The following is a 23,069-nucleotide window of genomic DNA, read 5'->3' as shown; positions in this document are numbered from 1 at the left end:
ATGCCCTTATAGTTTCTATAGACTCAGTAAAACTGTGAACATCTCCAGCTAAGCGTGTGGAGGGCTTGTTCCTTTAACTTCATGGGGCAATGTGCTAATTGGATCTGTGAGGGAGTCCTCTAAACTTGGTTTCACCTTGGTCCACCTCTGCAAGTGGTCAAACTTTGAGTTCCTAGGAGATGCACCTGTGGGTAGGGGTGAGAGAAGGGTGCTCTAGGTGCCTGTGTCATCATTGCCCTTGATCCACACTGGGGTTACAGTCTCAGGCTGTATTGCCCTTTGAAAGGGGAGTCAAGGGAAAAGGCTGGTGAGGGATGTTTCTGTCCGTATGGTCCTGCTATGAAAACAGAGGGAAAGAACTGTAGTGAGCAGCAGAGTAGAGGGTCCTTGGAGGCCTGGCTGCTTCTAGGTGTTCAAAGAACAGACCCCACTCACAGTTAAACCTGTGGGAGTTCCCCTTTCCTGGGTCCCTCTTGTGAGAAGGTGTGAGTGTGGGAGTTGAACTGCTGTGATCTCAGTGATGGAGCAAAATAGGGCTGCATGGTTCCTGAGTTTGCCTTTTTCCTGCTTGGTTCTACATCCTAGAGAAAGTTGGCAAAGGCCCCCCTTGCTCACAGGCCCAAGTGAACTGCTACAGTCACAGGAAGTAAGGTATTAGTAATAAAGCCTAGCAGCAATAGGAAAGTTGAGTATGTGTTTGCAGAATCAGTGCCTTAGTGCATATCTTTTACAAGTGCTGAACTCCCATAACTTCCCTGACGTAAGCTGAAAATTGAGACTCTTGATGGCTTGGCACCTCACTGGCAACAGCACTCTACCCATGAACACTGGATTTTGAAGATTATGCTACTGAAGAATACCTTTACATGTTCAATGACTTATTCAAAGCCTAGTGGAGGCCTTTTGCCTGCTCGCAGTAAATGCATGGAACTAAAAACTGTCTGTCAGCTGGTAAAGGGCCTACTGTATTTCCTTTGCTCTGTGCCATCCTGCCTCACTGCACAGAGCTTGAGGATTTTCCTTGCCCTTGTTACATTTTGTCTGGTTTCCCAGCCCCTGCTTCACCATAAAGCTGTAAATGGCTTCTTAATTTGTTTTTGCAGGCTGTTGTGTCTATCTTATGGCATGCAATGGATTAGTCACCACAGGGCTCAGCCTTTCCCCTGTCATAGGTTTCTGTATGAGACAGCCTGCCTCATAGTGGCCAGGACAGCTAATTTGCCTTCTTAGTTGTCTGCCTGATGAAATAGCTGTTTAACTGTTGCCTAAGCTGCTAGGTGCTGTTGCTAACACCCTGCTGTGGCTGGAGCAAAGATTTCACAACATTTCACAATTCGCAACATTTCACAAATGCCCTTGTTGCAAATGCATCCCCTCGGAAGCAATTTTAAGGGGTCTTTTGTAGTGGCCCTTTATTTTACTCAGGCTTGTGGCAGAGAGCCACAAACAAAACCTCCTTTAAAAGGGGTTTAAGGTTGGAAGAGTGTTTCTTCTTTATGAATCTATCTGTGCATCAGGGCCCTCTTGAAAGAGATGCCCGTCTACCCATGCAACAAAAAAAATACAGTTCTTGCTTCACCCCTTCATTTCCAGTGTGGCAGCAGACAAACTAATAGAAGAAACTAGGATGGAGGAGCACTGAGCATCAGGAATAGCTCTTTGTGGTGTGATCAGCAGCTGCCAGGGTGTGATATCTGCTGAGCTGTTAGTTCAACTGCCTTTTCACTCCAAAACACAATAGCTGAACTACCAGAGATAAAAAGACAGCCTGAAAAGGACCATCCCCCTGCCATATTCTTTTCCAGTCCTCGCTACTGTTACCCAGCCATGTGTTGGTGATATCAGTGATATGGTTTATGAAAGAGTAGGTTGTCCATCGTAAAACAGTTATGAAATTACAGCCAAGTTCTAGGTGATCATAGTGGACCATATTTGCTTACATAATGGCAACAGTATTCCTCAGATTTTCCCCTGAAACAGAAGGGTGCAGACACTGTGTGTGCCTATTCTGAAACTGTAGTGATCTGGGGAGCAGTCATGGTTATCTGTGTGGCTTTTAAATGGGCAGTACCCTGTGCCAGGGCAACAGCCTCTTTGTTTCATTTCCCTTTTCCTAGGTATCAGCCAGAGCAGCCTAATTTGGCATACCAGATGGCTAGAACAACAGAGGAGACAGATAACAATGAGTCTGTAAGCACGAGTGAATCTCAGGCTGGATTTCTGCCAGAGGAAGAGGAGAAATGTTCCCTCAAAGCCGTACTGTGTCCCCCAAACTCAGACCCTTCCAAATTCTCTGGCTCTGTGGTGAATGTCTCAACCTTCATCATTGGTAAGCACTGGGTGGTACAGCTCTGGGGCAGTGGATCAGCTGGTAGGCCCTTGGACTCACTGTTAAGGGAAAGCTCACTTTCTGGCTTGTTGCTGGTTATTTGCAAGTTTGATGAACTCTTGTAAGGGCCAAGGTAACAAAAGATCTAACATTAAATTTCTGACTTGAAAAGAAATTCATAGATAGGGGTGTGTGGGTGTATGGGGGGAGGGGCATATCTCTTACAGTTAGCTTTTTCTTGGTTTGTTATTTGTTTGCTGAGCTTTCAGATTTTGCTTTGCCTGTTTGTGGTTTGGGTTTCTTTTCCTCTTCCTAAAAAAAGAATCAGTAAGTTTTGGTGTCTGTTTATAGGTTTCCTTATCGTGGGTAGCTGTATCTTGACTGCCCTTGAGCCAAGCATTCTGATAAAGACTGTATGGATTATTGCTGCAATCCTTGTTCTTATTGTCAGCTTCATTATATGGAAACAGCCTGAAAGCAAAACCAAGCTCTCCTTTAAGGTGAGTGTCCTGGGAATTGTGGCTAGAAGTTTGCTGATTGGGAGCTGGTTGGAGGAGAAATGCGTGTTGGCCTGTATCAGAACAAGGGACTTGGCCAAGTGGACATGCTGAGAATTAGAGTCTGACATAAACTTTTCCGTGTAGGTCTGCCAATGTATCTGGTGCTTTGACCTCTCCAGCTGGCGTGGCTGCAATGTCTCAGCGTCTGTGCTCATGACATAAAGGGATGTCCTACCAGAGCCAAGCTGAGTCTCTGAGTGTGGTTTCCTCTTGGGGTCTAATCTCAAATGTCAGTGCAGTACTTGAGAGGGAGAGAGATCTTCTGCTCTCTTTGCTTCACTGCAAAGCTCACCACAGCATAAGAAACACTGTGGCAAGCAGTAGCCCATGGACAGAAGCAGACTCAGTGCAGAAAGAGAGACTAAAGGGGTTAGCTGAGAGGTTAGCATGGAATTGGGAGGGAAAACCGCATGTGGTCAGGACAGAGGTGATAACAGAGGACTTGGAGAGAGAGGAGCACTGAAATGTAAATGGCACTGGAATCCAGCAGGAGCTGGGAGGGCACAGTCTGGTGCAGGGATGTGGCCAGAGCAGAAGGGCATGACAGTGCTTTTGAAAGCAGCTAGTTCTAGGACATGGAAGAGACAGAGACTAGAGGAAAAGACATATGCTTTTCAGCATATGAAGAAGAGCCATGCCAGATCATGGATACAAAAGGAGAGAGAATCAAAGAAACAAACTTGGGTGTTAAGATCAAAGGGGAACCAGCTCAAAGGTGCCATGTAATTCATCCACCAGCTCTAGTAAGTGGGCTATACTTAGATCATTCTGAAAGGATTGTCTGATTTCTTCTTTAAAACCTCTGATAGCGTATATACCTGCACTTCTCCCTTTCACATTTCCAGTATAGCTTCATTGTCTGTATAGCTAGCAAGCTTTTCACAGTAGCTAAATAGTCTAAATTTCAATGATGCACGTTCAGCTGATATTTTCATGTCCTACTATGGGACAAGGGATGACTATTCTCTCTTTAACAGCCTTCAAGTATAAAGAACTTTATCATTTTCCTCCCCTGTCCCAGCACACCATCCTTTCTTTATTGAACAAACACATTTTTTTTTGGTATAATCTGGCAAGTCTTATTTTATCTCATTTATTTCAGGCTATTTTTCCAATTTATCAAGATCATTTTGAATTCTAATCCTATCCTTCAAACTGTTCTCATTTTGGCTGCTTTTCAATTATAGTTTTTCAGCAAATGCTCCAATTTTAATACTTTAATCCAACAAGAGTTTCCCAGATTAGTGTTTGCAGCCCATCTTGGCTGAAGCCCATCTTCCCAGAAGTGGAAACAGCCATGGCTAGGAGCAGAAAATTCAGGAACAGTCATCTAGACTGTATTTGCTGAACTTGCTTCTGAGGAATTCTCTTTGCCTTAGACTCAGCATATTTTACCTCCTTTTTGTCCCTCAGCCACTACCCTGTCACAGAAAAAAAAGTCAGACCTGTCACTGGTGAATCTGCAGTGGCTGTTTCTTATCTCCTTGTTGTCCTTTAGACATTTACAGCCTGACTGTTTAGTAATTTTTCTTGAAATTCTCTCTGGGAATCCAAGGCTGACTGCTTTGTTCCCCAGTTGTTTTTCTGTATTTCTTTTTAATAGATAATTTCTCTCCCTTCTCCAGTACCTGGAGACCTTACTGGCCTACCAAAAACTCTGAGATGCTTATAATTGGTTCAAAGATCACTTCTGCAATCTCTAGCTACATAGGTCACCCCCATAGGGAAATTTCATTTGTCCCTACTGACTTGACAAGGTCTAATTTAGGAAAATATTATTCCGTTTCCTAATCCATGTGCCAATCCTCTTCTCTAATTATGGTTGTATTGAGCAACTGGCCACCATAAATGTTTTTTGTGAAGCTTGAACTAAAACAGGCTTACATTTCAGACTGTTTCTTTTTGTCAGTCCTCTTTTCCCTTATGAATGAAGGGAATTTCCTTCATTTTCCTCTTAGTTTCACCATATTCACAGACCTTTCTATTATTGCCTATTGTAGTTCTGCCTAGTTATAGTTTGTCGTTTCTCATTTTGTCTCTACATGCCTATGCTATTTCTTATGTTCCAATTTTTGCATTTAGGCTTTACTGAATCACTTGTTTGCTTCTCAGATCACTAAAGTACTCTTGATACTGCTGCACTGGTCTCTTACTCTATTTCCTGTATATTTTCTATATTTCCTGTAGCTCTGGGATGATTTTCAGTTCTACTTTTACTGCTGTCTGTTTCAATTCTCGACTCCTTTTTACATTAGAATTCCTGCTATAGCCTTTACCTACTGATACCTTGAATTTGTTGGCAACTGCAGAGTTTTTCAAGTTGATTTTTCTGCTATATTCATTTCTTTGCTTCTTTGGAGTGGTGGAGGTTAGTGTTTTGTAATGATTTCACCCAATTTGCCTTCTGCCTTCAGATCCCAAAATAATTTTTTTCCCTACTGAAGAGAACTGAAGTTAAAATAGCAGCCCCTTGAGTTACGTTTTGCAGCTCAGGAAGTAAAAAAGGTACCCCCCACAATCTAGTAACTTGCTGGATGGTATGTGTATTGCTTAATTACCCTGGTACTTGCTGGATGAAGTTTCTCAAGTCCTTCCTTCTGACAGTCCCCCTTGCCCTCTTCTGTTCCTTAATAGGTGCCCGTCATGATGTTGTCCTTGGTTTTCCTCTTTCTCTCCTTCCCCCCACAGAATTCCAGGTAAAGTTTGCCTGTTGCCTCCTTTCAGACCACAAAACAAGCAGAACTGTTCTTAAAATGGAGTGCAGCAGGCTGTTTTCACATCCTTCATTTTGATCTAACCTTGCCTTTTTTAGGATCTGGCAGCCAAAGAGTTGTTAACAGGCATCACTTTCTGGTTACAAGGGAAGTGGTGTTCTTGCCTGTCTATTAATCTGTCCTATGGATGTAACTTATCCCTCTTTCTTTTTCAGGTACCTCTTTTGCCTCTTCTTCCTATTGTGAGTATTTTTGTGAATGTTTACCTCATGATGCAACTAGATATAGGGACATGGATACGATTTGCAGTCTGGATGCTCATTGGTGAGTTTAAGAGAGGAAAAAACACATATTCAAAGTTATTTGAGTTTGTTAACCATAGATTTACTGTAGCATTCTAGGGAGGGATTGTGCACTCTCATCATCCTTGGATAATCATATTGACTTTATTGAAGCCATTCTGGTGGTGTATCTCAAACTTTGTGTTAAATTTAAGGATCATGAAACCTTTATGAGGACAAAACTACCCATGAACCATCTTGTGCACTGTTCCCTTAATGGCTTTCTTTGCAGCTATATAAAAATGAAGCAAATGTTATTCTTTTTCACCATTTTTATGGGAAGAGGAAGATCTTAACCAGTATGTGTCATGGGTCTGTGATTGCCTGATCACTTTCTGGTGCTCTGTAAGGCTTCAAGGGCTTTATCATGATACTTTTTTATAGCTTCTATCTTTAATGGTAGAGAAACTTGGAGGATCAAAGAGCTAAGAATCAGGGATGGCTGCCTGAAGCAACTGCCTGTTTCTTTGCTCTGAACCTGGTCAAGACAAACTCCAAGTAGCTTCCTTTTTGCACATGTCTCATTTTTGTAGTAGTCCCCTTCCCTTCCTCATTCCAATAATTTACCTATGAATGTTAACACTTTCCCAAGGTGTCTTGGTCTGAGGACATCCCAAGGATAAAAAAAAATTACCTTATGCAATGGGAGACAGAGATTCACCCAAAACTCAAAACTCCTGTGTAAACCTCCTGGGTTGCCAGGGCATTTGTCTCTTTAACTTGTAAAATCCTCAGTATACTTAATTTCAAGGCATTGCCCTTTGGATATCAAAACCTGACAATATGAAGAAGACATGTTAGATATTTGTCATCCTGAGAGAAATCTATGTTAAAAGGCAGATCAATAGAACGGCTGTGAACCAAGGAGCAGGGTATATAAATGAATAGTCTTGGGTTTGGGCTTTTACTTTTTTTTTTTTTTTTTAACTGCCAGTTTTATCATCTGAATTAAAATCTAGATTATATTCTTCCTGACGGACAGCATCTGAGTTCTGAGAAGAAGTAGTAAGGAAGTGCGTATGTGTTTGTGTGTGTTTAACCACATAAATGTGTGTGTGTGTAGTACTTTGTTTCCTTAGTGGAATGAGGACTGCTCACTCATTGCACAAGGGGCTGTATATCATTCTTTGTTTGCTGAACTTGAACTGCCTTCCAAGTGGTGTGGCTGGTGCTTTTTGAACTGGAGGAGCTGAGCTCTGTCCCAGGATGTTCCAAAGAGCCACATGGAGAAGGCAGAATTTGTTGTGATAAAAATGATTATGTAAGATTAGCATCAGTTACGGAAGTTTTTTACTGCAACAGAGGCTTATCAGCACACAAATGGAGAGAGAAGGCTCTTCACAAAGGCAAAGCATTGGATGGACTCATTCAAAAGCATGAGAAGTTTATTCTGTAGTCAGCCCTGGTTTATCTCTTATGTTTGGGGCAGGGCTACATCATCTTTTAAAGAATGATGTCTTGTGTTAATGGCTTTTTTCTTTTCTGAGGAAGATAGTAGTTGTCTGCTGCAAGCTAGCCATCAGGATGGCTTGATTTACCTGTGATGTAACCTGTATCTGTAGGTGTGAATAGTGGTCTCTGTTTCCTTATAGATCTAATGTTGCTCTTTCCCCTTGGCTTCCACAGGCTTTATCATCTATTTTACCTATGGAATATGGCACAGTGTGGAAGCCACATATTCGGCCTCAGCAGACACAGAGAGAAATACGGACACTGGTTCAGACAGCTGCAAATGACCGCATGTTTGGCTTAAGGGCAACTGGGGAATTGCTGCAGTGAAGGAAGCTTTGTTTGGGGAACCTGAAGTGTTTCATCTGGTTAATCAGTAATGCAGAAATAATGAAGCATAAGGTGGGAATCCCCAGCCTTGTTGCTGCAGCTTGCAGTTTGCTTAGTAGCACAGTTAAAAGGGATCACAAGGAAAAAGCCACACCTCTGGCATACTCCCGACAACACTGTCAGCTAATCTGGGGCTATGCACTTCCCTTCCTCCCTCTCTTGTTTTTTTGCAATGTGTAGAAAGAAAACTGCTTCTGTGTGCCAGTTAACCTTAAATGCTGCTATGAAATCAGGCCTCGCAAAGGTCCTTCTTTCAGTAGCCCTGTGAATTACCTCCACATAGATACTCTACTTGATTATAAACGGAGCGGCTCTTGCGATGCTAGTGTCATGCTTAGATCAGCTGGTTACTTCACTTGATGTGAGCTGTACCACATGTGTACACACAAAAAAGGCTCTCACCAAACATATGCTTTCACCCAGTTAAGAAAGCACCTGCAAGATTTACATTCTTTAAAGTATCAGGTTTCATGGTTTTATTGTATTTAACTTTTTTAAACTAATTAAGTACTCATATTCCTTATAATGCACTGCTGCTGTGAAATGTTGGAAGGGTTTATGGTCGCTGCTTGTCGGGTGAATGGCCATTTGCAAATGCGCAGATAATGCAGAACAATGTTTCTGCTAACTATATACTCAGCAGAGGGGTTTCCAGGTTTAGTCATAAAACTATTTGGTGCAAGTACTTGAATGGTTTTAATAGAACGGGTGTCTCCAAATAGCCTTCCTACCTCTTCATGTCAAAACTTATCAATACCATGACTGAAATGGGGGGGTGGCTAGGAGAAGTGCTTTTGAGCCCAGGTCTGAAAACAAGTAGGGTCCTATTTTCCTTTCCGTGCATCTGTTTCATTTGAAATCAGCAGAATTGCCACCAGCATAGGCCACTTGAAATAAGAAATTTAGCCTTGAGAATTTGATTTGGCATCAGTGGGTGAATCATATTCCTGCCCTTAGAAACAGATGCACAGAAAGATTCTCAGGGTCCTTGAAATCCTCTTGTGAACAGAATCCTAGAGTCTTGCAACTTCTACCCCTTCTCCTAGGTGAAGGACATGAGGGTATGCAGTTACTCCTTCCCAGTGATGCCAGTAGAGTGTGTAACCTCCTGCCCCAAAAGACGCCACTAAACTCTAAGGTCTGGCTTGCTGAGACAAGTTTTCTTTGTGGCACTGGAGATCATCTCTGGAAACAGGTTACTGACTTTGTCTATCATCTTATTTGGAGCTTGGGCCTCAGTGGTGCTCAGCTGAGCTCCCTGGTGTGCTTTCTACCCACAAAGATCAATAAAATGTGCTCAAGTATGAGGCATGTGATACTGTGTGGGGCTGAGGGTGCTCTACTCCATTGGGACAGGATCCTCTTGGGCCATGCTAAGGCACCGTGCTGTGGCTAGGCTTGCCACTTGGTTATGCTACAGAACTTGGCTGTCATGAAAAGTGAGAAATTCAGAGCATGAGACCGGGGTCCATGTTGAGTCAGCAATGCAGATGTAGCCTTGATTTTGTTACGAGGTGAAAGGTTTTTTAATTCTCTCTAATGTCCTTCCCCAGCCAAATATGCAACTCTAAAACAAGCTTTTTGAAGTGTCACAGTGGTGGGTTATACCCATGTAATGTCACAGATTTAAATTCATGCTTTAACTCATACTGAAAAATATATACCAAACAGATATTGCAGAAATCCCCTCTCCCTACCTGAGTGGATGCTGTCTGTTCTAGGTGTCCTCCACATTACTGTGTCTGAATACCTGGCAATCTTTACTGTATTTGTCAGCATAGCTCTCCTCTGAAGAAGGGAAGCGCTCTTCCCCCCATCACATAGATGGAGAGCTGCAGAATAGACTCCTGAATGACTTGGCCAAGGTCTTGCAGGGAATCTGATGCAGCAGAAACAGGAACCAGATCTCCCAGATTCTACAGCCTGACCGTGAACCATCTCTCTCGCAGGTTTCCAAGAGAGACTTACAGCCCTGCTACCCACTGATGATCTTGGCCTTTTTTTTAGTAAACTGGGAGGCTTTTCTTCCAAGGGTTGGAATTTGATGCAATTAAAGTAATGTGTGCATTGTTTTGTGTGTGCATTTCCAGTGCACTTTTTGACTACAATTCCATATGCAAAATGAAAAGTCATGGTCTGCTCCAAACGCTGGATCTTTACTGTCTGCCAAGCCTTTTTTCCCTGTGCCTGTATGAAGTCTTATTCAAGCAGGGAGAGAATATAAAAATTGAAACCCACTAGGTTGAGGTCTACTTTTTTAAACAGAGACAAACTCATCACACTCCACAGCCTCCTGAAAAGCACTGAAGATGTGGTGGGAGGGGAAAAAATAAAAACTCAAAAGGGAAGTTTCCCATTGTACCAAAAATGTAGGGATGTTTTTCTCCACCTTGGGTACCAGCTTCTGAGCAATTACCACATTTAGCATGAAGATTTGAAGGGGGTGAATTATGACTGGAAGTGTGTTTCCAAAGAAAATTATTTAAAAATATGCAGATTTCTTGCTGTATGTAATCTTTTTTATAAATGTTAAATTATTTTTATTGTCTACTTAGGGATCTGTTCTAGTGTTTATCTTCCATGACTTTATTTCAGCTTTTTTGGCATTTAATGGCAGCACTTAAAAGAAAGGGAAAGTCTTGATGGGGATCATTTTCCTTCCGTTTCCTTTTTTCTGAGAAAGTTCATAGGAAAAACTTTCAGTTTCACCAAATTTTGTATTTAAATGTGCCCTTACCTGTACCAATCCCAAAGCTACCAGCTGCAAATTTACTATTGGGGTCAAGGCTCTTTAACCCCATCTCCCACTGCTCCATCATGATTTCCACCACCTTATTGCTCCTCACCAGATACAAGGAGCTGGAGAGAATCCACAACCTGGTGCAGCGACAGGGAAATACAGCTCTCTCTCTGGCTCTCTGTGTACCTGCTTCCCCCTTACCAAGCTGGCTGTGGGAACATCCTGTCCTCCTCTCTGTGTGACTTGCCCCAGAGGGGAGAACATGAATATGACACAACTGCAGCTCCAGGCTCCTTCCCCATCCTCCTCATGGCTACATCCACCCTTTGCTTGTATATTTTGTAAGCTGAAAGGCAGAATTTGACCGCCTCTTTCTAGGACAATGTCAAGGACTTTGCTGATTTTTTTTTTTTTTTTTACTGTCTCCTTTGCCTCCCTGCTGATGTCTGCATGTGACATAGATCGAGCCACGTATCTTTGAACACATGCAAATGCTGCTATAATCTTGCTTTTGTGAACAATATGCCTTCATTCATTTGAGCTTTTCTTTGTAAATAGTTTCATAATTATTTTGCTTTATTATTATAAGAATATTTTGTACAGATGCAGAGCATTTCACTGTATGAAGAGGTGGGACTAGAGAAGTGATGCCTTTTCTGGGATGCTTAGTGCAAGAATATATCCCTCTCTGTCAAAGCCGAGAGACGTAATAAAAATGGCCTATCTGATCTTTCAAGGCAGGTTCTGGCCCGAAGGACTGACCTTGATTTTACTAAATTTGGTTATTTCCAGTGTGCTAACATGAAAGGAGGCCTCAAGGACAGGTCTCTGTAGATAGGGTTGTAACCATTGCCAGTGCCTTGTAGGTGGCGGTGGCAGTGATGCGGCTGGGTGAGCTCCCTCACTGCAGCGGGCAGTGATGTAGCAGATCGGTAGTATGTAGTCAGTCAGCCTTTCTCAAAGGACAATTGCTGTCAAAACAGCCTGTTTTTTCCCCCAAAGTAATTGTTTTGCATAAAAATTATTAGCCTTTGTTTACAACTTCCATTTTTTGAAATTGGTTGCTGAAAATCATTACCTGCTGGGTTTCGTCTTCGCTTTGCCTTTTTGTCGCTCCCTCGCTCTCTTCCTGTTTGGGCACCGAACTATTCTGTGCTCACCATTTGCCATCCTCCTTGGTTCCTCCTTGCTTTCACCGGGGTGTTGAAAGCAGTAGAGGTGGCTTTGGGCTGCCCTGCAGTAGCGAGGCCCGTCCCTCGGCACTGCTGGCAGCCCCGAGCACGGGGCTCAGAGCCTGCTGAGGGGCCGCCAGCGTAGACATTTCCAGTCGGTCACCCCAGGGGAGAGGGCACTGCAGAGGGCTGAACCTCTCGCGAAAACACTGTTGATACTTAAAAGACTGACACCACGCGTGGCAGAAGTGCTCTGCAGTTCTAGTTATTGTTTATAGCCAGGGTTTTGGAAGGGTGAAGTTTCCACTGGCAGTGCTTTTCATTGGCACTTCTACCCTTCGTCCAATCCAGATGAAAACAAACCTTTATTCATAGCATACAGAGGGTGCCTGTCGCTGGCTGCTTCACACATGTAGGGAGCTAACTCCTTTCCTTTCCTCTTAACTCAGAGAACAGAAAGCAATATTGCGAAATATTATGTTTGCATTTTGTAAAATCAGCTTCTTTAATGATTGCGTTTTATATATTAATCAATTCCAGTGGGATTTCTTAACTTCCTGCTAGAACAAGAACCTCTGCCCCAAGAAAAACACTTACAAATGAGCATTGTTATCATCTGTCCAAATGAATAAACAATCATGCTGGTCTTTCAGGCTTCGGGAACTTGTTTTGAAGGGAGGTGGGGGCGAGTAATGCTGTTTTTGTAGCAAGAGGTTGCCCTGCAGTCTCTCCCCTGCACATGTGCATCTCAGCACTGCTGCCTTTTAAAGAGTGCCTGTTGCCTCTTGCACAGAAAGCATCCCTGTTTCTTAATCTTTGGATACCCTTTCAACACCGTGAGCTTGTCTGCTGGACATGAATTTATGGGGAAGTCCCATTTCTTTATTCCACTGAGGCCAGAGCTGCCTCGCGGGTGCGGCAGGTCCCCCTTGCCTGCCACTGTGCCCCAGGGAGGCATCCCCTGCCAGCGGGGCTTGCTTGGTGGATGCCCCATCAAAAATCCCCCAGGTAGGACATATGCCTTACGTGAAGGTCCCAAGTGAGGGACTGGGATGCGTACAAGGGTGATGCCCATCCTGGCCAGGGAGAGGCTTCAGCCTGTGTTCATGCGTTCTCCCCGTGCCGCCTGTAGCTCTGCTGGCGGTGAGCTGGGTGCAGATGGGTGCTCCCACGCAGGAGCGCTTGGGCAAAGCCTGCCTCACCCCCTGCGAGGCAGAATGGTGCTTAAATACTGCATCCTTATGCGCTTTGTTCATGTAATGTGAATCTACTGATCGGAGTCAGAGGGCAGGTGAACCAAGAGCTCTCCACGAGGGTAAGGTGGAGTCTGTTTTACCAAGATGATGAGGTTTTTAATGAAATGCTAATGACCAGGTGGTGTTGTGCACAGTATTTCCTCTCTAAGCATGATGCCTGATGAGAATTTGAAGGTCAATAGCTGTTGGCATTACTTGTATTTTCAGCCTCCTGGAGGGATAGAGACCTTCATTGCTGTTATGATGGAAGAGGGCTCAGAGCCTATTTTGTGAGCGAATGTGTCAGGGAGTGCCTCCAGGCCTCTGTCTGCCAAGAGCGAGCATGTAAAAAGCAATCATTTCCAGAGCTGCTTGCACTTACCCCTCTGCCTGTGCAGAGCTGATTGTACGATAATAAACACATTGTGCGATGTCTGACATCTAACTGGAAACCAGATGATCCAAGAACATATTTGTTACCCAGATCCAAACCTCAGTCTTTCTCAGGGTATTTGCTCCTAGCTCATGCTCCAGGAAGCGAGGTTAGTCTAAGACATGGCACACTTCTAATCAGTGAGGCATCTTTTTCTCTCGAGGATGTGCAGTGCGTTTTTTTGGCATAGTAGCTTCTGCTTTCGAGACGATGGGACGGCTGTGACCTGTGTGAAGTGAAGAGTTACCTTGCTTTACGTTGTGCCTTTCGACTTCAGTTGACGTGAGGAGCACAAAGACTGATAACAACCTAGAATTGGTGCATTAGCAAACCTCTTATGAGTTTGGATCATTTCTTCAGTAAAATGATTTTTACTGACTGAAGCCATGGAAGAGTCTGTATATTTTTTATTTTTTAATTATTAAGCAAAATATATATACCTTTCTGTTGTCTGTTTGATGGTCTATTTTCCTAATGATTTCTCACAGTTTCTTACAGGTGTGATCAATAGTTTTAATGCTTGTTCTGCAAACAAATCTATTTTTTATCCTTTTTTATCCTTCTTTTGGTCTTTGTTTTAGTTTTATTTTTTTCTACTGTGTTCATGTAGCGATGCGAGCCTTAAGTTTTAAAATGTGAAACTTGCCCCCAGAGCACAGCATGGGTGTGCAGATACTTTTTATCCTGGTGACACTGTAAATACTTCTCCTCTCATCTATGCTTTTTGAATTTGGAAATTCACTTCTAATTTTGTGGTACAGCATTAAAACATTTTCTTGATATTCAAATAAATTATGCCTATTGTTTACCCTCATTTTCTGGCCTGCCTCTGTTTTCCCACTTGTTTCAACATCTGTCAGCTGTTCCAGTCTTTATAGGGGAGCACCTTCTCTGGGGAGCTGTTCAATCCTGTGTCATTAACTCTATTCTTCTTTCAGATTTTTTGGGACAGATGAGACAATATGTAATTTGTGAAATGTGGCCTGAGCTGGGGTCTGCAGCAGTTTATGTGGGACTTCAGGAGCCTACGAAGTTATCCCAGTGGTCAGAATTTACTCCAGTGGTGTGTTTGATCAGCATTTACTGCAGTGACAAAATAGGACTGTAGCAACATCGGTGGACAGGGCTTTTTTAAATCAGTCTGATCCTTCCACACGTCCATGCAATAACTCCTAAGTGGCATTTTGAGCACTGTGTTAGTTAGCAGCTCACCTGGGAATTTTGGGTGTAGCAGAGGCAATTAAGGCAGATTAAGGCAACAAGCCTCCATGTGGATCTAGCTCCTGGCATTGCAAAATTTGATTCTCTCAGCAAATGAGTACTGTGTAATGAATGAGTTCTGCTTGTGGGATTTACCAGGGCAGAGTCCCTTGTCCGCAGGACAACGTTCAGGTGATCGAGCCGAAGCCTGTCCATTCCCTGTCACCGCTGCTGTGCCTGCAGCCTGCTTTTCTGCATCCTGCAGCAAGGGAGGCAATGGCCCCATCAACACCAGTTTCCTTTTCCTCTCAGTCCTGGTCCTTCACATGGCTTCTGCAGGGCTAAATGAGCCAACAGCCTTGTGGAAATATCAGTGTGCGACTGTGTAATTAAAGATCAGGGTATAATGCCTCAGCACAGGAAGCTGCACGATGCATCCATCCCCAGGGAAAGCTGGATGCTCCTGGGAGCTCCAGGTGTGACCCTCTGCTCCTGAGGGGGCGACCACAGGGCAGGACCCAGCAAAAAGCCATGGCTGGGGCCTCCAGGGCTCTGCGGCCTGGGGAAGGTGCCCCGGTTGCTGCAGGCGGTGGCACTTTGGTGGTGACGTGCTCCGTGGCCCTGTGCACGCTCCAGCCTCTTACCCCAGTGTGGGAGTCTCCTGGGCTGTGGGCCTGTCCCGATGCTGCACACTGAAGAGCAAGCATCTCTGCTGAGGTCGTACGGTTTCTGCCATTGTAACATGTGGCCCGTTGTGCTGCTGCCATCAGTGCAGGGCTCGCACCCTCACCTAGGGCAGTACAGCTTCACTGCCCAGGTAGCTCCATTGGTACCTTCCCTGTTTTATCCACCCAGCCTCCTGTAGCTTGACCATGTCTGCCTCTTGGCCTACCTGCTCCCTCTTTGCCCTCTTCCAGTCTTTTCTCATGGTCTGGGTTTCCATGCCCCATTCCCACACCCTTTGCCTTTGGTCCCGGTCTTCATTTTACTCAAAACTCTCTCCTTTTCCATCATTGGACTGGGCATGATGAGCAGAAATGGTTCAACATCAGGAGAGATCCTTGCTCTTCTCCGTTTCCAGGACACAGCACTTAAGGCACCAGGGCTGAAGTATGTCTAGCACATTTACGTTTATCCCCCAAAATCTAGCAGATCTCTACTGAACGTGAGCAAATAGCGTTCATCCATAATTGTCTACTCAAGTAAATCTGCACAGATCTTTCACTAGGACAGTATCAGGCATGTTCCTGACATAGGATGGGCCTGGCCCCTTCCTAATCCCTTTGCCAAAGACTGAAGAACTAGATGATCTCAATGAGAAAATGGGTCATGGGGAGGGGGTGTCAAAAGGTGGTAATCAGTGTGCTAGGGACACACTTGGCTGCTGAAGTGCCTGCAACACTTGCAGAAATTTTCCCTTTACTTCATGCTGAAGCATGGCAACCTTAATGAAGACAATTTGGCCAACATGGTGAAAGTCCAGCAAATTAAGAAGGCAGAGCATGAAATGGCCATTTTGAGCAGCCTCAGCAACCATATAAACAGAAGGGTGATTCTGTCAGGAACAGAATCCAAATGTGACTGCCTTGAACTTGCACAGTAGGTGTTTGGCAGTGGCAGTACCTGTGTGACACCAGGGGGCTTGTGTGACTTCTGCGTCAAACTCTTCTGGCAGGATCCAGTCTAAACATGTTGCAAGTGAGTAACCCCATTCCCTCCCCCGGTACAATTCTTGGTCTCACGGGAGCATCAATTGTGAGGGAAGCATGCTTAGTACATATAAACCCCAGGGAAATTGAATCCACACAATTTTGATCTAATTTATAGCATGTGAAACATAATCAGGTAACCCAATCAACCAGCTCCATTGCCAGGAAGATAAATGGCTGTCTAGTTTCGGTCTTTACTCCATTATAATGGGATTTTGCTTTGTTTTTCATTTGCTCCAGTTTATGTGTGCACAGACATACAGAAAACACTGCAGGACACACTAGTTTGCATGCGTCCACCCATATGTGTGCGCATGTATTTATTATCAGGAATATATTACACTTATCTGTACATCATAACTGAAATAATACAAACTCTTCCTGTAATCATTAGCCACATATAGTAAACTAGACCACAGCACTCCTACCACGTGGGAAACTGTACAGAAGGATCCTCAGTGTGTCCATGGGACACAAACACAATCAGTGCAGAGGCGTAAAATACCTGATTTTGCATTTGTTAGTTTTTCCTTTTCTCCTCCAACCACCACCACAAGTCTTTGCCACTGTGCATCTGCCAAGCTAATCATACACCATGAACAATCATTTCAGCAGGAAATGCAAGGCCTGAATTACCAATTTCACTTATGCAAATGTTTATTAACTTGAAGATCTCTGACACTGCTTGAAGGAAGAAGGGAAGACCTCACCCCTCAAGCACATGTTGAGTGAGGATGCACGCAAGCCCACTGTGATCATCATGAGGCACTTCACAGGCTCCTTCTTTTCAAGGAAGACTTTTGTGAGCTAGGTGGGTAGTGGGGGAGGTTGATGTTCATAACAACTTGCCTGTGGGGCCCAGCCTAGAGAAGCAATGGTTGGGGCCAACACTGGTAGGGTTTGTGCTGGAGCTACCATGGAAGTTTCACATGGGGTTTGCTGCAGCAGGCTTGCTCACAGTGGTCTCCCAGCCCACACACCTTCCCCGCTGAGCTTTCTGTAGCTCATCCACGGTGCACAGGCAGTGCTGTCAGTAAGTGTGGTGGACACTAACTTCATCTTCCCAGCATGAGTCATCGCTAGAGAAAAGGCCAGCTGCATTTGGGGTCTTATGACAAAGGTGCTGTCTGGCCAAATCCACCCTAAATGCCCCCAGCTCCCACCCAGTTAATCCACTGGAGGCTGCATGGTGCCCTCACCTATGTTGGTGGTGCCTGGGCTCTGCCTACCTCATCATTTATAAAATGGCCAGCCTAGGTTTGTTTTTGAAGGGCCTTCACAGCATCGCCTCCATAGCAAGTAGAGCAGTAGCTCCTTACAGCCCTGTGCTCGGGGCAGGAGGGATGGGGGTGGAATTGCTGCTCCTGCACTTTGGGAGATCTGGCCAGCCCTAGGGGCACCGTTCCAGTCCTGCTGGGCACTGTGAGGATGGAGGCAAGCGGGGGAGCCCATTGTAAGCTAGCCCCTTTCCTCACCAGCTTTTCCTTGGGCCTCACAAAGCCACAAGATTTGCTGCTGGTAGATCAGGGGCTGATTGCCCATTGAGCCATGAAGGCTAAACAGCCCCCTCTTGCCCTTAAATGAGGCCTCAGTCCCGGGGCTTTGCCCGCCTGCTGCAGTGGGCGACTTAAGGGAGATGATAACCGGGGAAAAGCATTTCCCTGTATTGTTACCCTCTATAATGGCGTGACTGATGGGTACAGCCAGCCTGGGAGGTCGTGTGCACGGGCGTCCACCTGGAGGGCTGTAACCTGTCTGCAGCTCCATGTGCGCCGGTGGTTGCCGCAGCAGAAGATACAGCGGTGCTGGGATGGGGGCAGTCATAGTGCCCGTGCCTGGGGCTCACATGTCCCTGCAGCTGCTGTTGCCGCCCCAGGGCAGGTTTCAGGAGCCGGGTCCATTCCCTGTTGCAGTGGGAGGACGGGAAGGGGCCGGGAGAGCCTCTCGCGGCAATGCCGCATGGGCAGCCTGTGCCGGCAGTGTGGGGTCACAGGCTGGGCACCGCAACTTCATGCCAGCCACTGGCAGCCCCTTCAGAAGAATTGTAGCTTGGGTTTATTGTCACAGCAGCCTTTTATTTTGAATAGAGTGAAACATTAACCAAATCAAATAGCTTATTTTTAAAGACGGAAGAGCAATAAAACCCTTTTCCACTCAGAGCTAGCTGCAGTCCCTCTCACGCCAAAGGCCATGCTGTGGTGCAAACCAGGAAAGCACACGTGTAGGCCCTGTGCTTTGGGAAGCCTCTGGCCCCCAGAGCAAAAGCTTGTCCTCGCTCGCTCTCAAACTGGGGTGCCCTTGGCACCCCCGGATGCTATGCTCTCAGCAGGGATGGAAGGGGAACCAGGACTGGAGATCTGACCCCCAGCGCCGCCATGGATGTCACGCTTGCCCAGCACAGTCGCATCTCCCCTGCGTGAGCAGGGGCAAAGCTGCCAACAGTGTGCCCCCAAGCAGGGACATTCAATGGCATGGCTCCGCATCGGCACAGCAGCCCACACTATATCTTAAATATCTCTCATGCTGGGGCACTCAAAGCGTCTTTGCACCTGGGAATGGCTGGTTCCCCTGTTAGGCGCCCTGCTTGTGCTGGACAACTGCCCGAGGGCCTTCTCCCACCCCAAACTTGCTTAAAATCAGAGCTGTTTCCTTCCTCCCACTACCTGAGGGAACTGGGCTTTTTTTTTTTCCAAACCCACTCCTGCATGCAGAGGTACGGAGAGACAAGACAGAGGAAGAGCAGGAAAAAGTAGTGACCTTTTTGGGGAAAGAAGTCTCTGCTTCTGGGGTTGCACTGGAAGGAAACACCCTTCAGACCTCTTTGGGGAAGGTTTGGTAGCTCTCTTCTGGTCAGAAAAAGCTTCCTACAACTTCATTAGCAACCTGCAGATCGGAGAGGCCATCCCATGGAAGAAATCAATAACAGGCAGGATTGGGAGGTAAAAATTAGACAAGAGAGAGATTGGCAATGATACCAAATGATGGTGGGACCGGGATCAGCCCGGTGTGCCCACCACAGAAGCTCCACTCCCAATTCACTGCTGGAAGCATCTGTTGCATATGAATTTCGGCCAACAGAGAGATAAGGAAAGCACCAGAAATAGAGGAAAACAATGAAGAAATGAAAGGAACTGGCTCAGCCAGTCCAACCCAGGCTGATGATATGTTTTAGTGTGTATAACATGGAAAAGTTCAGATTAGTGTCATGGTAACAACTCTTACTGTATCAGAACACATTGCACCAGACTGAAACATGACAATGCAGTAGGTATTGCAGAATATCTGTGCATTTAGCAAGTGCAGTATGAAAGAGATTAAAATTATACTTGGCAAGGAGGGGCTTTGTGTGCATGTGTGTGTGTTAAATATCTATTCTACTTTCAGGTTGTACTTGCTGGACACATTAAAATCTAGTAATGCATTTCAACAGTGGTAGTTGGTGTGGCATGATCTATTCTAACAAGATGCTCAATTTACTCGGTATCACAGTATCATGCAAAAGCTGCTACAAAAATAAATTTTTCTAAAAAAAGAAGAAAAAAATCCCGTCTTTTTTACGTCATGGAATGGGCCACAGACGCTTTGACAGTGATTGAAGCTGTATCTAAGCTGCAGTCTGTGAATCCTGAGTACTTCCCAGGAAAGCCCAACCACAGTTCTTGTGCACTACAGCACCATTGTACAACCCCACCTCTGCTCACACAAGTCCTGGGTGTGCCTGTGTCTATGCACCTGACCCACAACACAGACACCTTGTCTGAGAACCACTCTCTTTCGCAGTGCTCCCACATCCCATGTATTTTCTGCACATACTGGCTCTTGCTTACTTAGATCCTACTGTTCAAAGCAGGAACATATGCAGGTTCTTGGCCACAAGTTGAATACAAAAGCATCCCATAGATCTCCTTTGTCTGAATTATGCTAAGGGATTTTTCTCTCTTATGGGTGGGTGAGTCAACTGCAAGAGCTGTGCTACAGTACAGACTCGCACCAGGCTAACCTAATCCTGACCAGCCCATTACCAGCCCCATGCTCGCTAACAGTGCCAGCGAGTGCCCTTTAGCTCTTTCCACCAGAGCCTCTGCTTGGCATTGCAACAGTTTGGCCCAGCCTTGGTGCTGTACCCCTGGGAAAGTCACTGTTTGTGCTGGAACGACCCTTTGGAGCCAGACATGTGCAGCACCAGCCGCTGCGGCCCCTTCTGCAGCCCATGTGTGTGGCATAGCTGTGCCCCAGGGAGAAGGGGGGGGGGGAAAGCCAAGGAAAATGGGTGCACATTTTTTTTGCTACAAGGCAGAGAAGTTAAAGGTAGTTTGACAAATCTTCTCCATGAATCTTAAAAGTGCTCTGTAACTTTGGGTAAAATTTAGCAATGTGAAGTAATATATAAATATGTAAGGAAAAAAAAATCTAACCTTATTTGCTCCCATGTAGTCCTCTGTGTTTCATTTGGTGTTTCAGCTGGGAGGAAGCTAGAGCCCTAGCAGGCACTCCCATTTCTGGTCCCAATACTGGGAACCTCCTGGCCAGCAAAGGTCAAAGTACGAGCAATTTGTTTTCTCCTTTTTGCTTATTGGACTTGAGATAAATCAACATGGACAGGAACCTACAGCCAGAGATTTTGATTGTATCCAAAACATGACAAGTTAAAACAAGATTAGATCTAAGTAAGATTTAAAGATACTAAGATTGAAACATGTTAACCAGTAACCTCTAGCAAATTCACTAAAACCCTCAGGTTCCTCTTCTCTAGCCTATATCCGCTCACAATATTGATGGTAAGAATTAAAAAGCAGAGAATGGTATGTGTATCCTATCTGGTGTTCAATACAAAGGTGATGGTTTTGAAGGCAGTACTGTTTCAGAATTTCAAAGTCGCTGGTGTTCACGGTATATAGAGTACCACTTGGTGGTCGTTTGGAAGGCGCTTCTACTTCTGTGTAACTTTCTTCTAGTTTGGGTAGAAATATTCCTGGGAGGCTAAACAGAAATGCATTTTGTTTAGATACAAGTCTTAGGCACGAGTTAGAAAAATGCTGACTGTAATGAAAATATATTAGCACTTAATAGTATCCAATAATATAAAAAATGCAATTCAGAACATCTTCAACTACATATATATGTGTGTGCGTCTATATATAGGTATAAAGGTACAATACATACATGTATATAAACACAGACACACATATAGAGATATCCACAACTTGAACTGTGTTTGTAACTAACCTGAAATACTGCAGCGAAAGTTCATTCTGATGAACCATTAATAATAGTATTTTCCTTCTTTTGGCTCTAACCAAAGTTAAAATGTTTACACATCATACTAGACTGGTTATGCTATCCTAACACATCAGCATGCCGGAACCAGGAGTTCCTATACTGGGATTGTAAGAGTACACTGCCTAGTGTAAAGCTATGCAGCTACAGAGCATGCTTGCAGTAACGAATCCTGGGTGTGTATTGTTGTAATACTTCCTTGGATGATAACATTCAGCAGATTGGAAACACGTGTAAAAGCCAGGTTATCTTGAGCACACAGGTGGCACTGTCATCTTGGCACGGTGCTGACTTTCGCTGGAGTGGGAGGCCCTGAAGAGCAGTGATAAATAGGAGTAGGAGATGTGGGAGAGAGTTTAACAGGGCTCATGGCCTCTCCGGTCTGCAGCTTCCAAAGGAGTTCTTCATTAGTTCTGCTCAGCCTCTTCTTCTCCTCTGTTTCTTTCTCGACATATTCTTGAAGATTAGCATTCTCCTCTGACAACTGTCTAGAGAGGAAAGCAACACATCACGTAAGGCTCCACAGGGCATTAAAGCAAACACCAGAATCGAATGGGCTGTTATCCTCAGCCCAGGAGAAGTGTTACATCAGGCATGGGCACAGCAGGGGGTTTTCCTGGATGTTTCTAAGCAGAATTGTTTGGGTTTCACATTTGGAGGCTTCTGGCTCACCACTGACATCAAAGTGCTCGGCACTAGCTCAGGGAGCCTTGCATCAATGCTGTGCAAGAGGAGGAGCCAGTGAGGATCCCAAGCACCTACCTCCAATTCACCCCATCTGCCTCAAGTCTGTAGTTGAGCTGCCCAAGTTGGGGACATAGTTGTCCCAGGGTCTCTCCACTGTCAGAGGAGAGTGAGAGAAGCATCTCCAGAGGTAATCGCAGTCCTCCAGTGTCTGAGTCAACCTCCAGAGGTGCCTGCGTCTTAGCGCAACACCTCTCTGAGGTAGCTCAGGCACCAAAGCTTAGATGGGATGAGTCCTGACCTTCATCCGCTGCCTCGTGTAACTGTTGGCATCATGCATGGCATTCAAAAGTGCTGAGGACTTCCATGCATTAACTGCATGCTCCAAAGAGTTTAGAAATGGATACTTTCTCATATAGAAAATGGAGCACAAATAGGAAATTGCTAAAAAAGTTAGTATATTTGCTTCTTTATATGTATATTCAAAAGTTGCTAAAATACAAGGCTGTGATGCACTGCAAGAACAGGGTTCTTCACTCACACAGACAGAGGGAATGGAGCAGGCATGGATAATGGCATACAGAAACTTTTGTCGTACCTGGAGTGTGGAGCTAGCAAATACAACATCACAAATACTGGCATACGATGAACGTTTGGCAGCTAGCACGGAGTAGGTGCACAGCCCATCCTGCTCCTAGTGAACAGATTGACTTAGGAGTGACGTTTTGCAGCCTTGTCTGTCAGTTGACCTAAGTAGGATCTACATGGTCATACCTTCCCAGACTGAACCCCGACTAATTCTGGAGCAAATGTCTGGGCTACCTGGCTTTTTCACC

General features: G+C 45.0%; 2 protein-coding genes across 2 annotated transcripts in view; one reads left to right on the top strand and one right to left on the bottom strand.

Moving 5' to 3' along the window:
- Positions 1-14,177, top strand: part of SLC7A1 (solute carrier family 7 member 1) — a 55,498-nt gene extending 41,321 nt beyond the window's left edge. Inside the window, exons 9-12 of the mRNA XM_067290850.1 lie at positions 2,118-2,329; positions 2,681-2,829; positions 5,819-5,927; positions 7,571-14,177. Coding sequence (XP_067146951.1) covers positions 2,118-2,329; positions 2,681-2,829; positions 5,819-5,927; positions 7,571-7,680 — 580 coding nt within the window. The 3' untranslated portion in view covers positions 7,681-14,177. The remainder of the gene's footprint in view (positions 1-2,117; positions 2,330-2,680; positions 2,830-5,818; positions 5,928-7,570) is intronic.
- Positions 14,178-21,635: 7,458 nt separating this feature from the next.
- Positions 21,636-23,069, bottom strand: part of MTUS2 (microtubule associated scaffold protein 2) — a 209,704-nt gene continuing 208,270 nt past the window's right edge. Inside the window, exon 14 of the mRNA XM_013962221.2 lies at positions 21,636-22,037. Coding sequence (XP_013817675.2) covers positions 21,821-22,037 — 217 coding nt within the window. The 3' untranslated portion in view covers positions 21,636-21,820. The remainder of the gene's footprint in view (positions 22,038-23,069) is intronic.

The sequence above is a fragment of the Apteryx mantelli genome, chromosome 1 (genome assembly GCF_036417845.1).
Source record: "Apteryx mantelli isolate bAptMan1 chromosome 1, bAptMan1.hap1, whole genome shotgun sequence".
Classification (NCBI taxonomy): Eukaryota; Metazoa; Chordata; class Aves; order Apterygiformes; family Apterygidae; genus Apteryx; species Apteryx mantelli.
The sequence above is the reverse complement of the archived record's forward strand: the minus strand, read 5'-3'. Positions and strand labels throughout refer to the sequence as shown.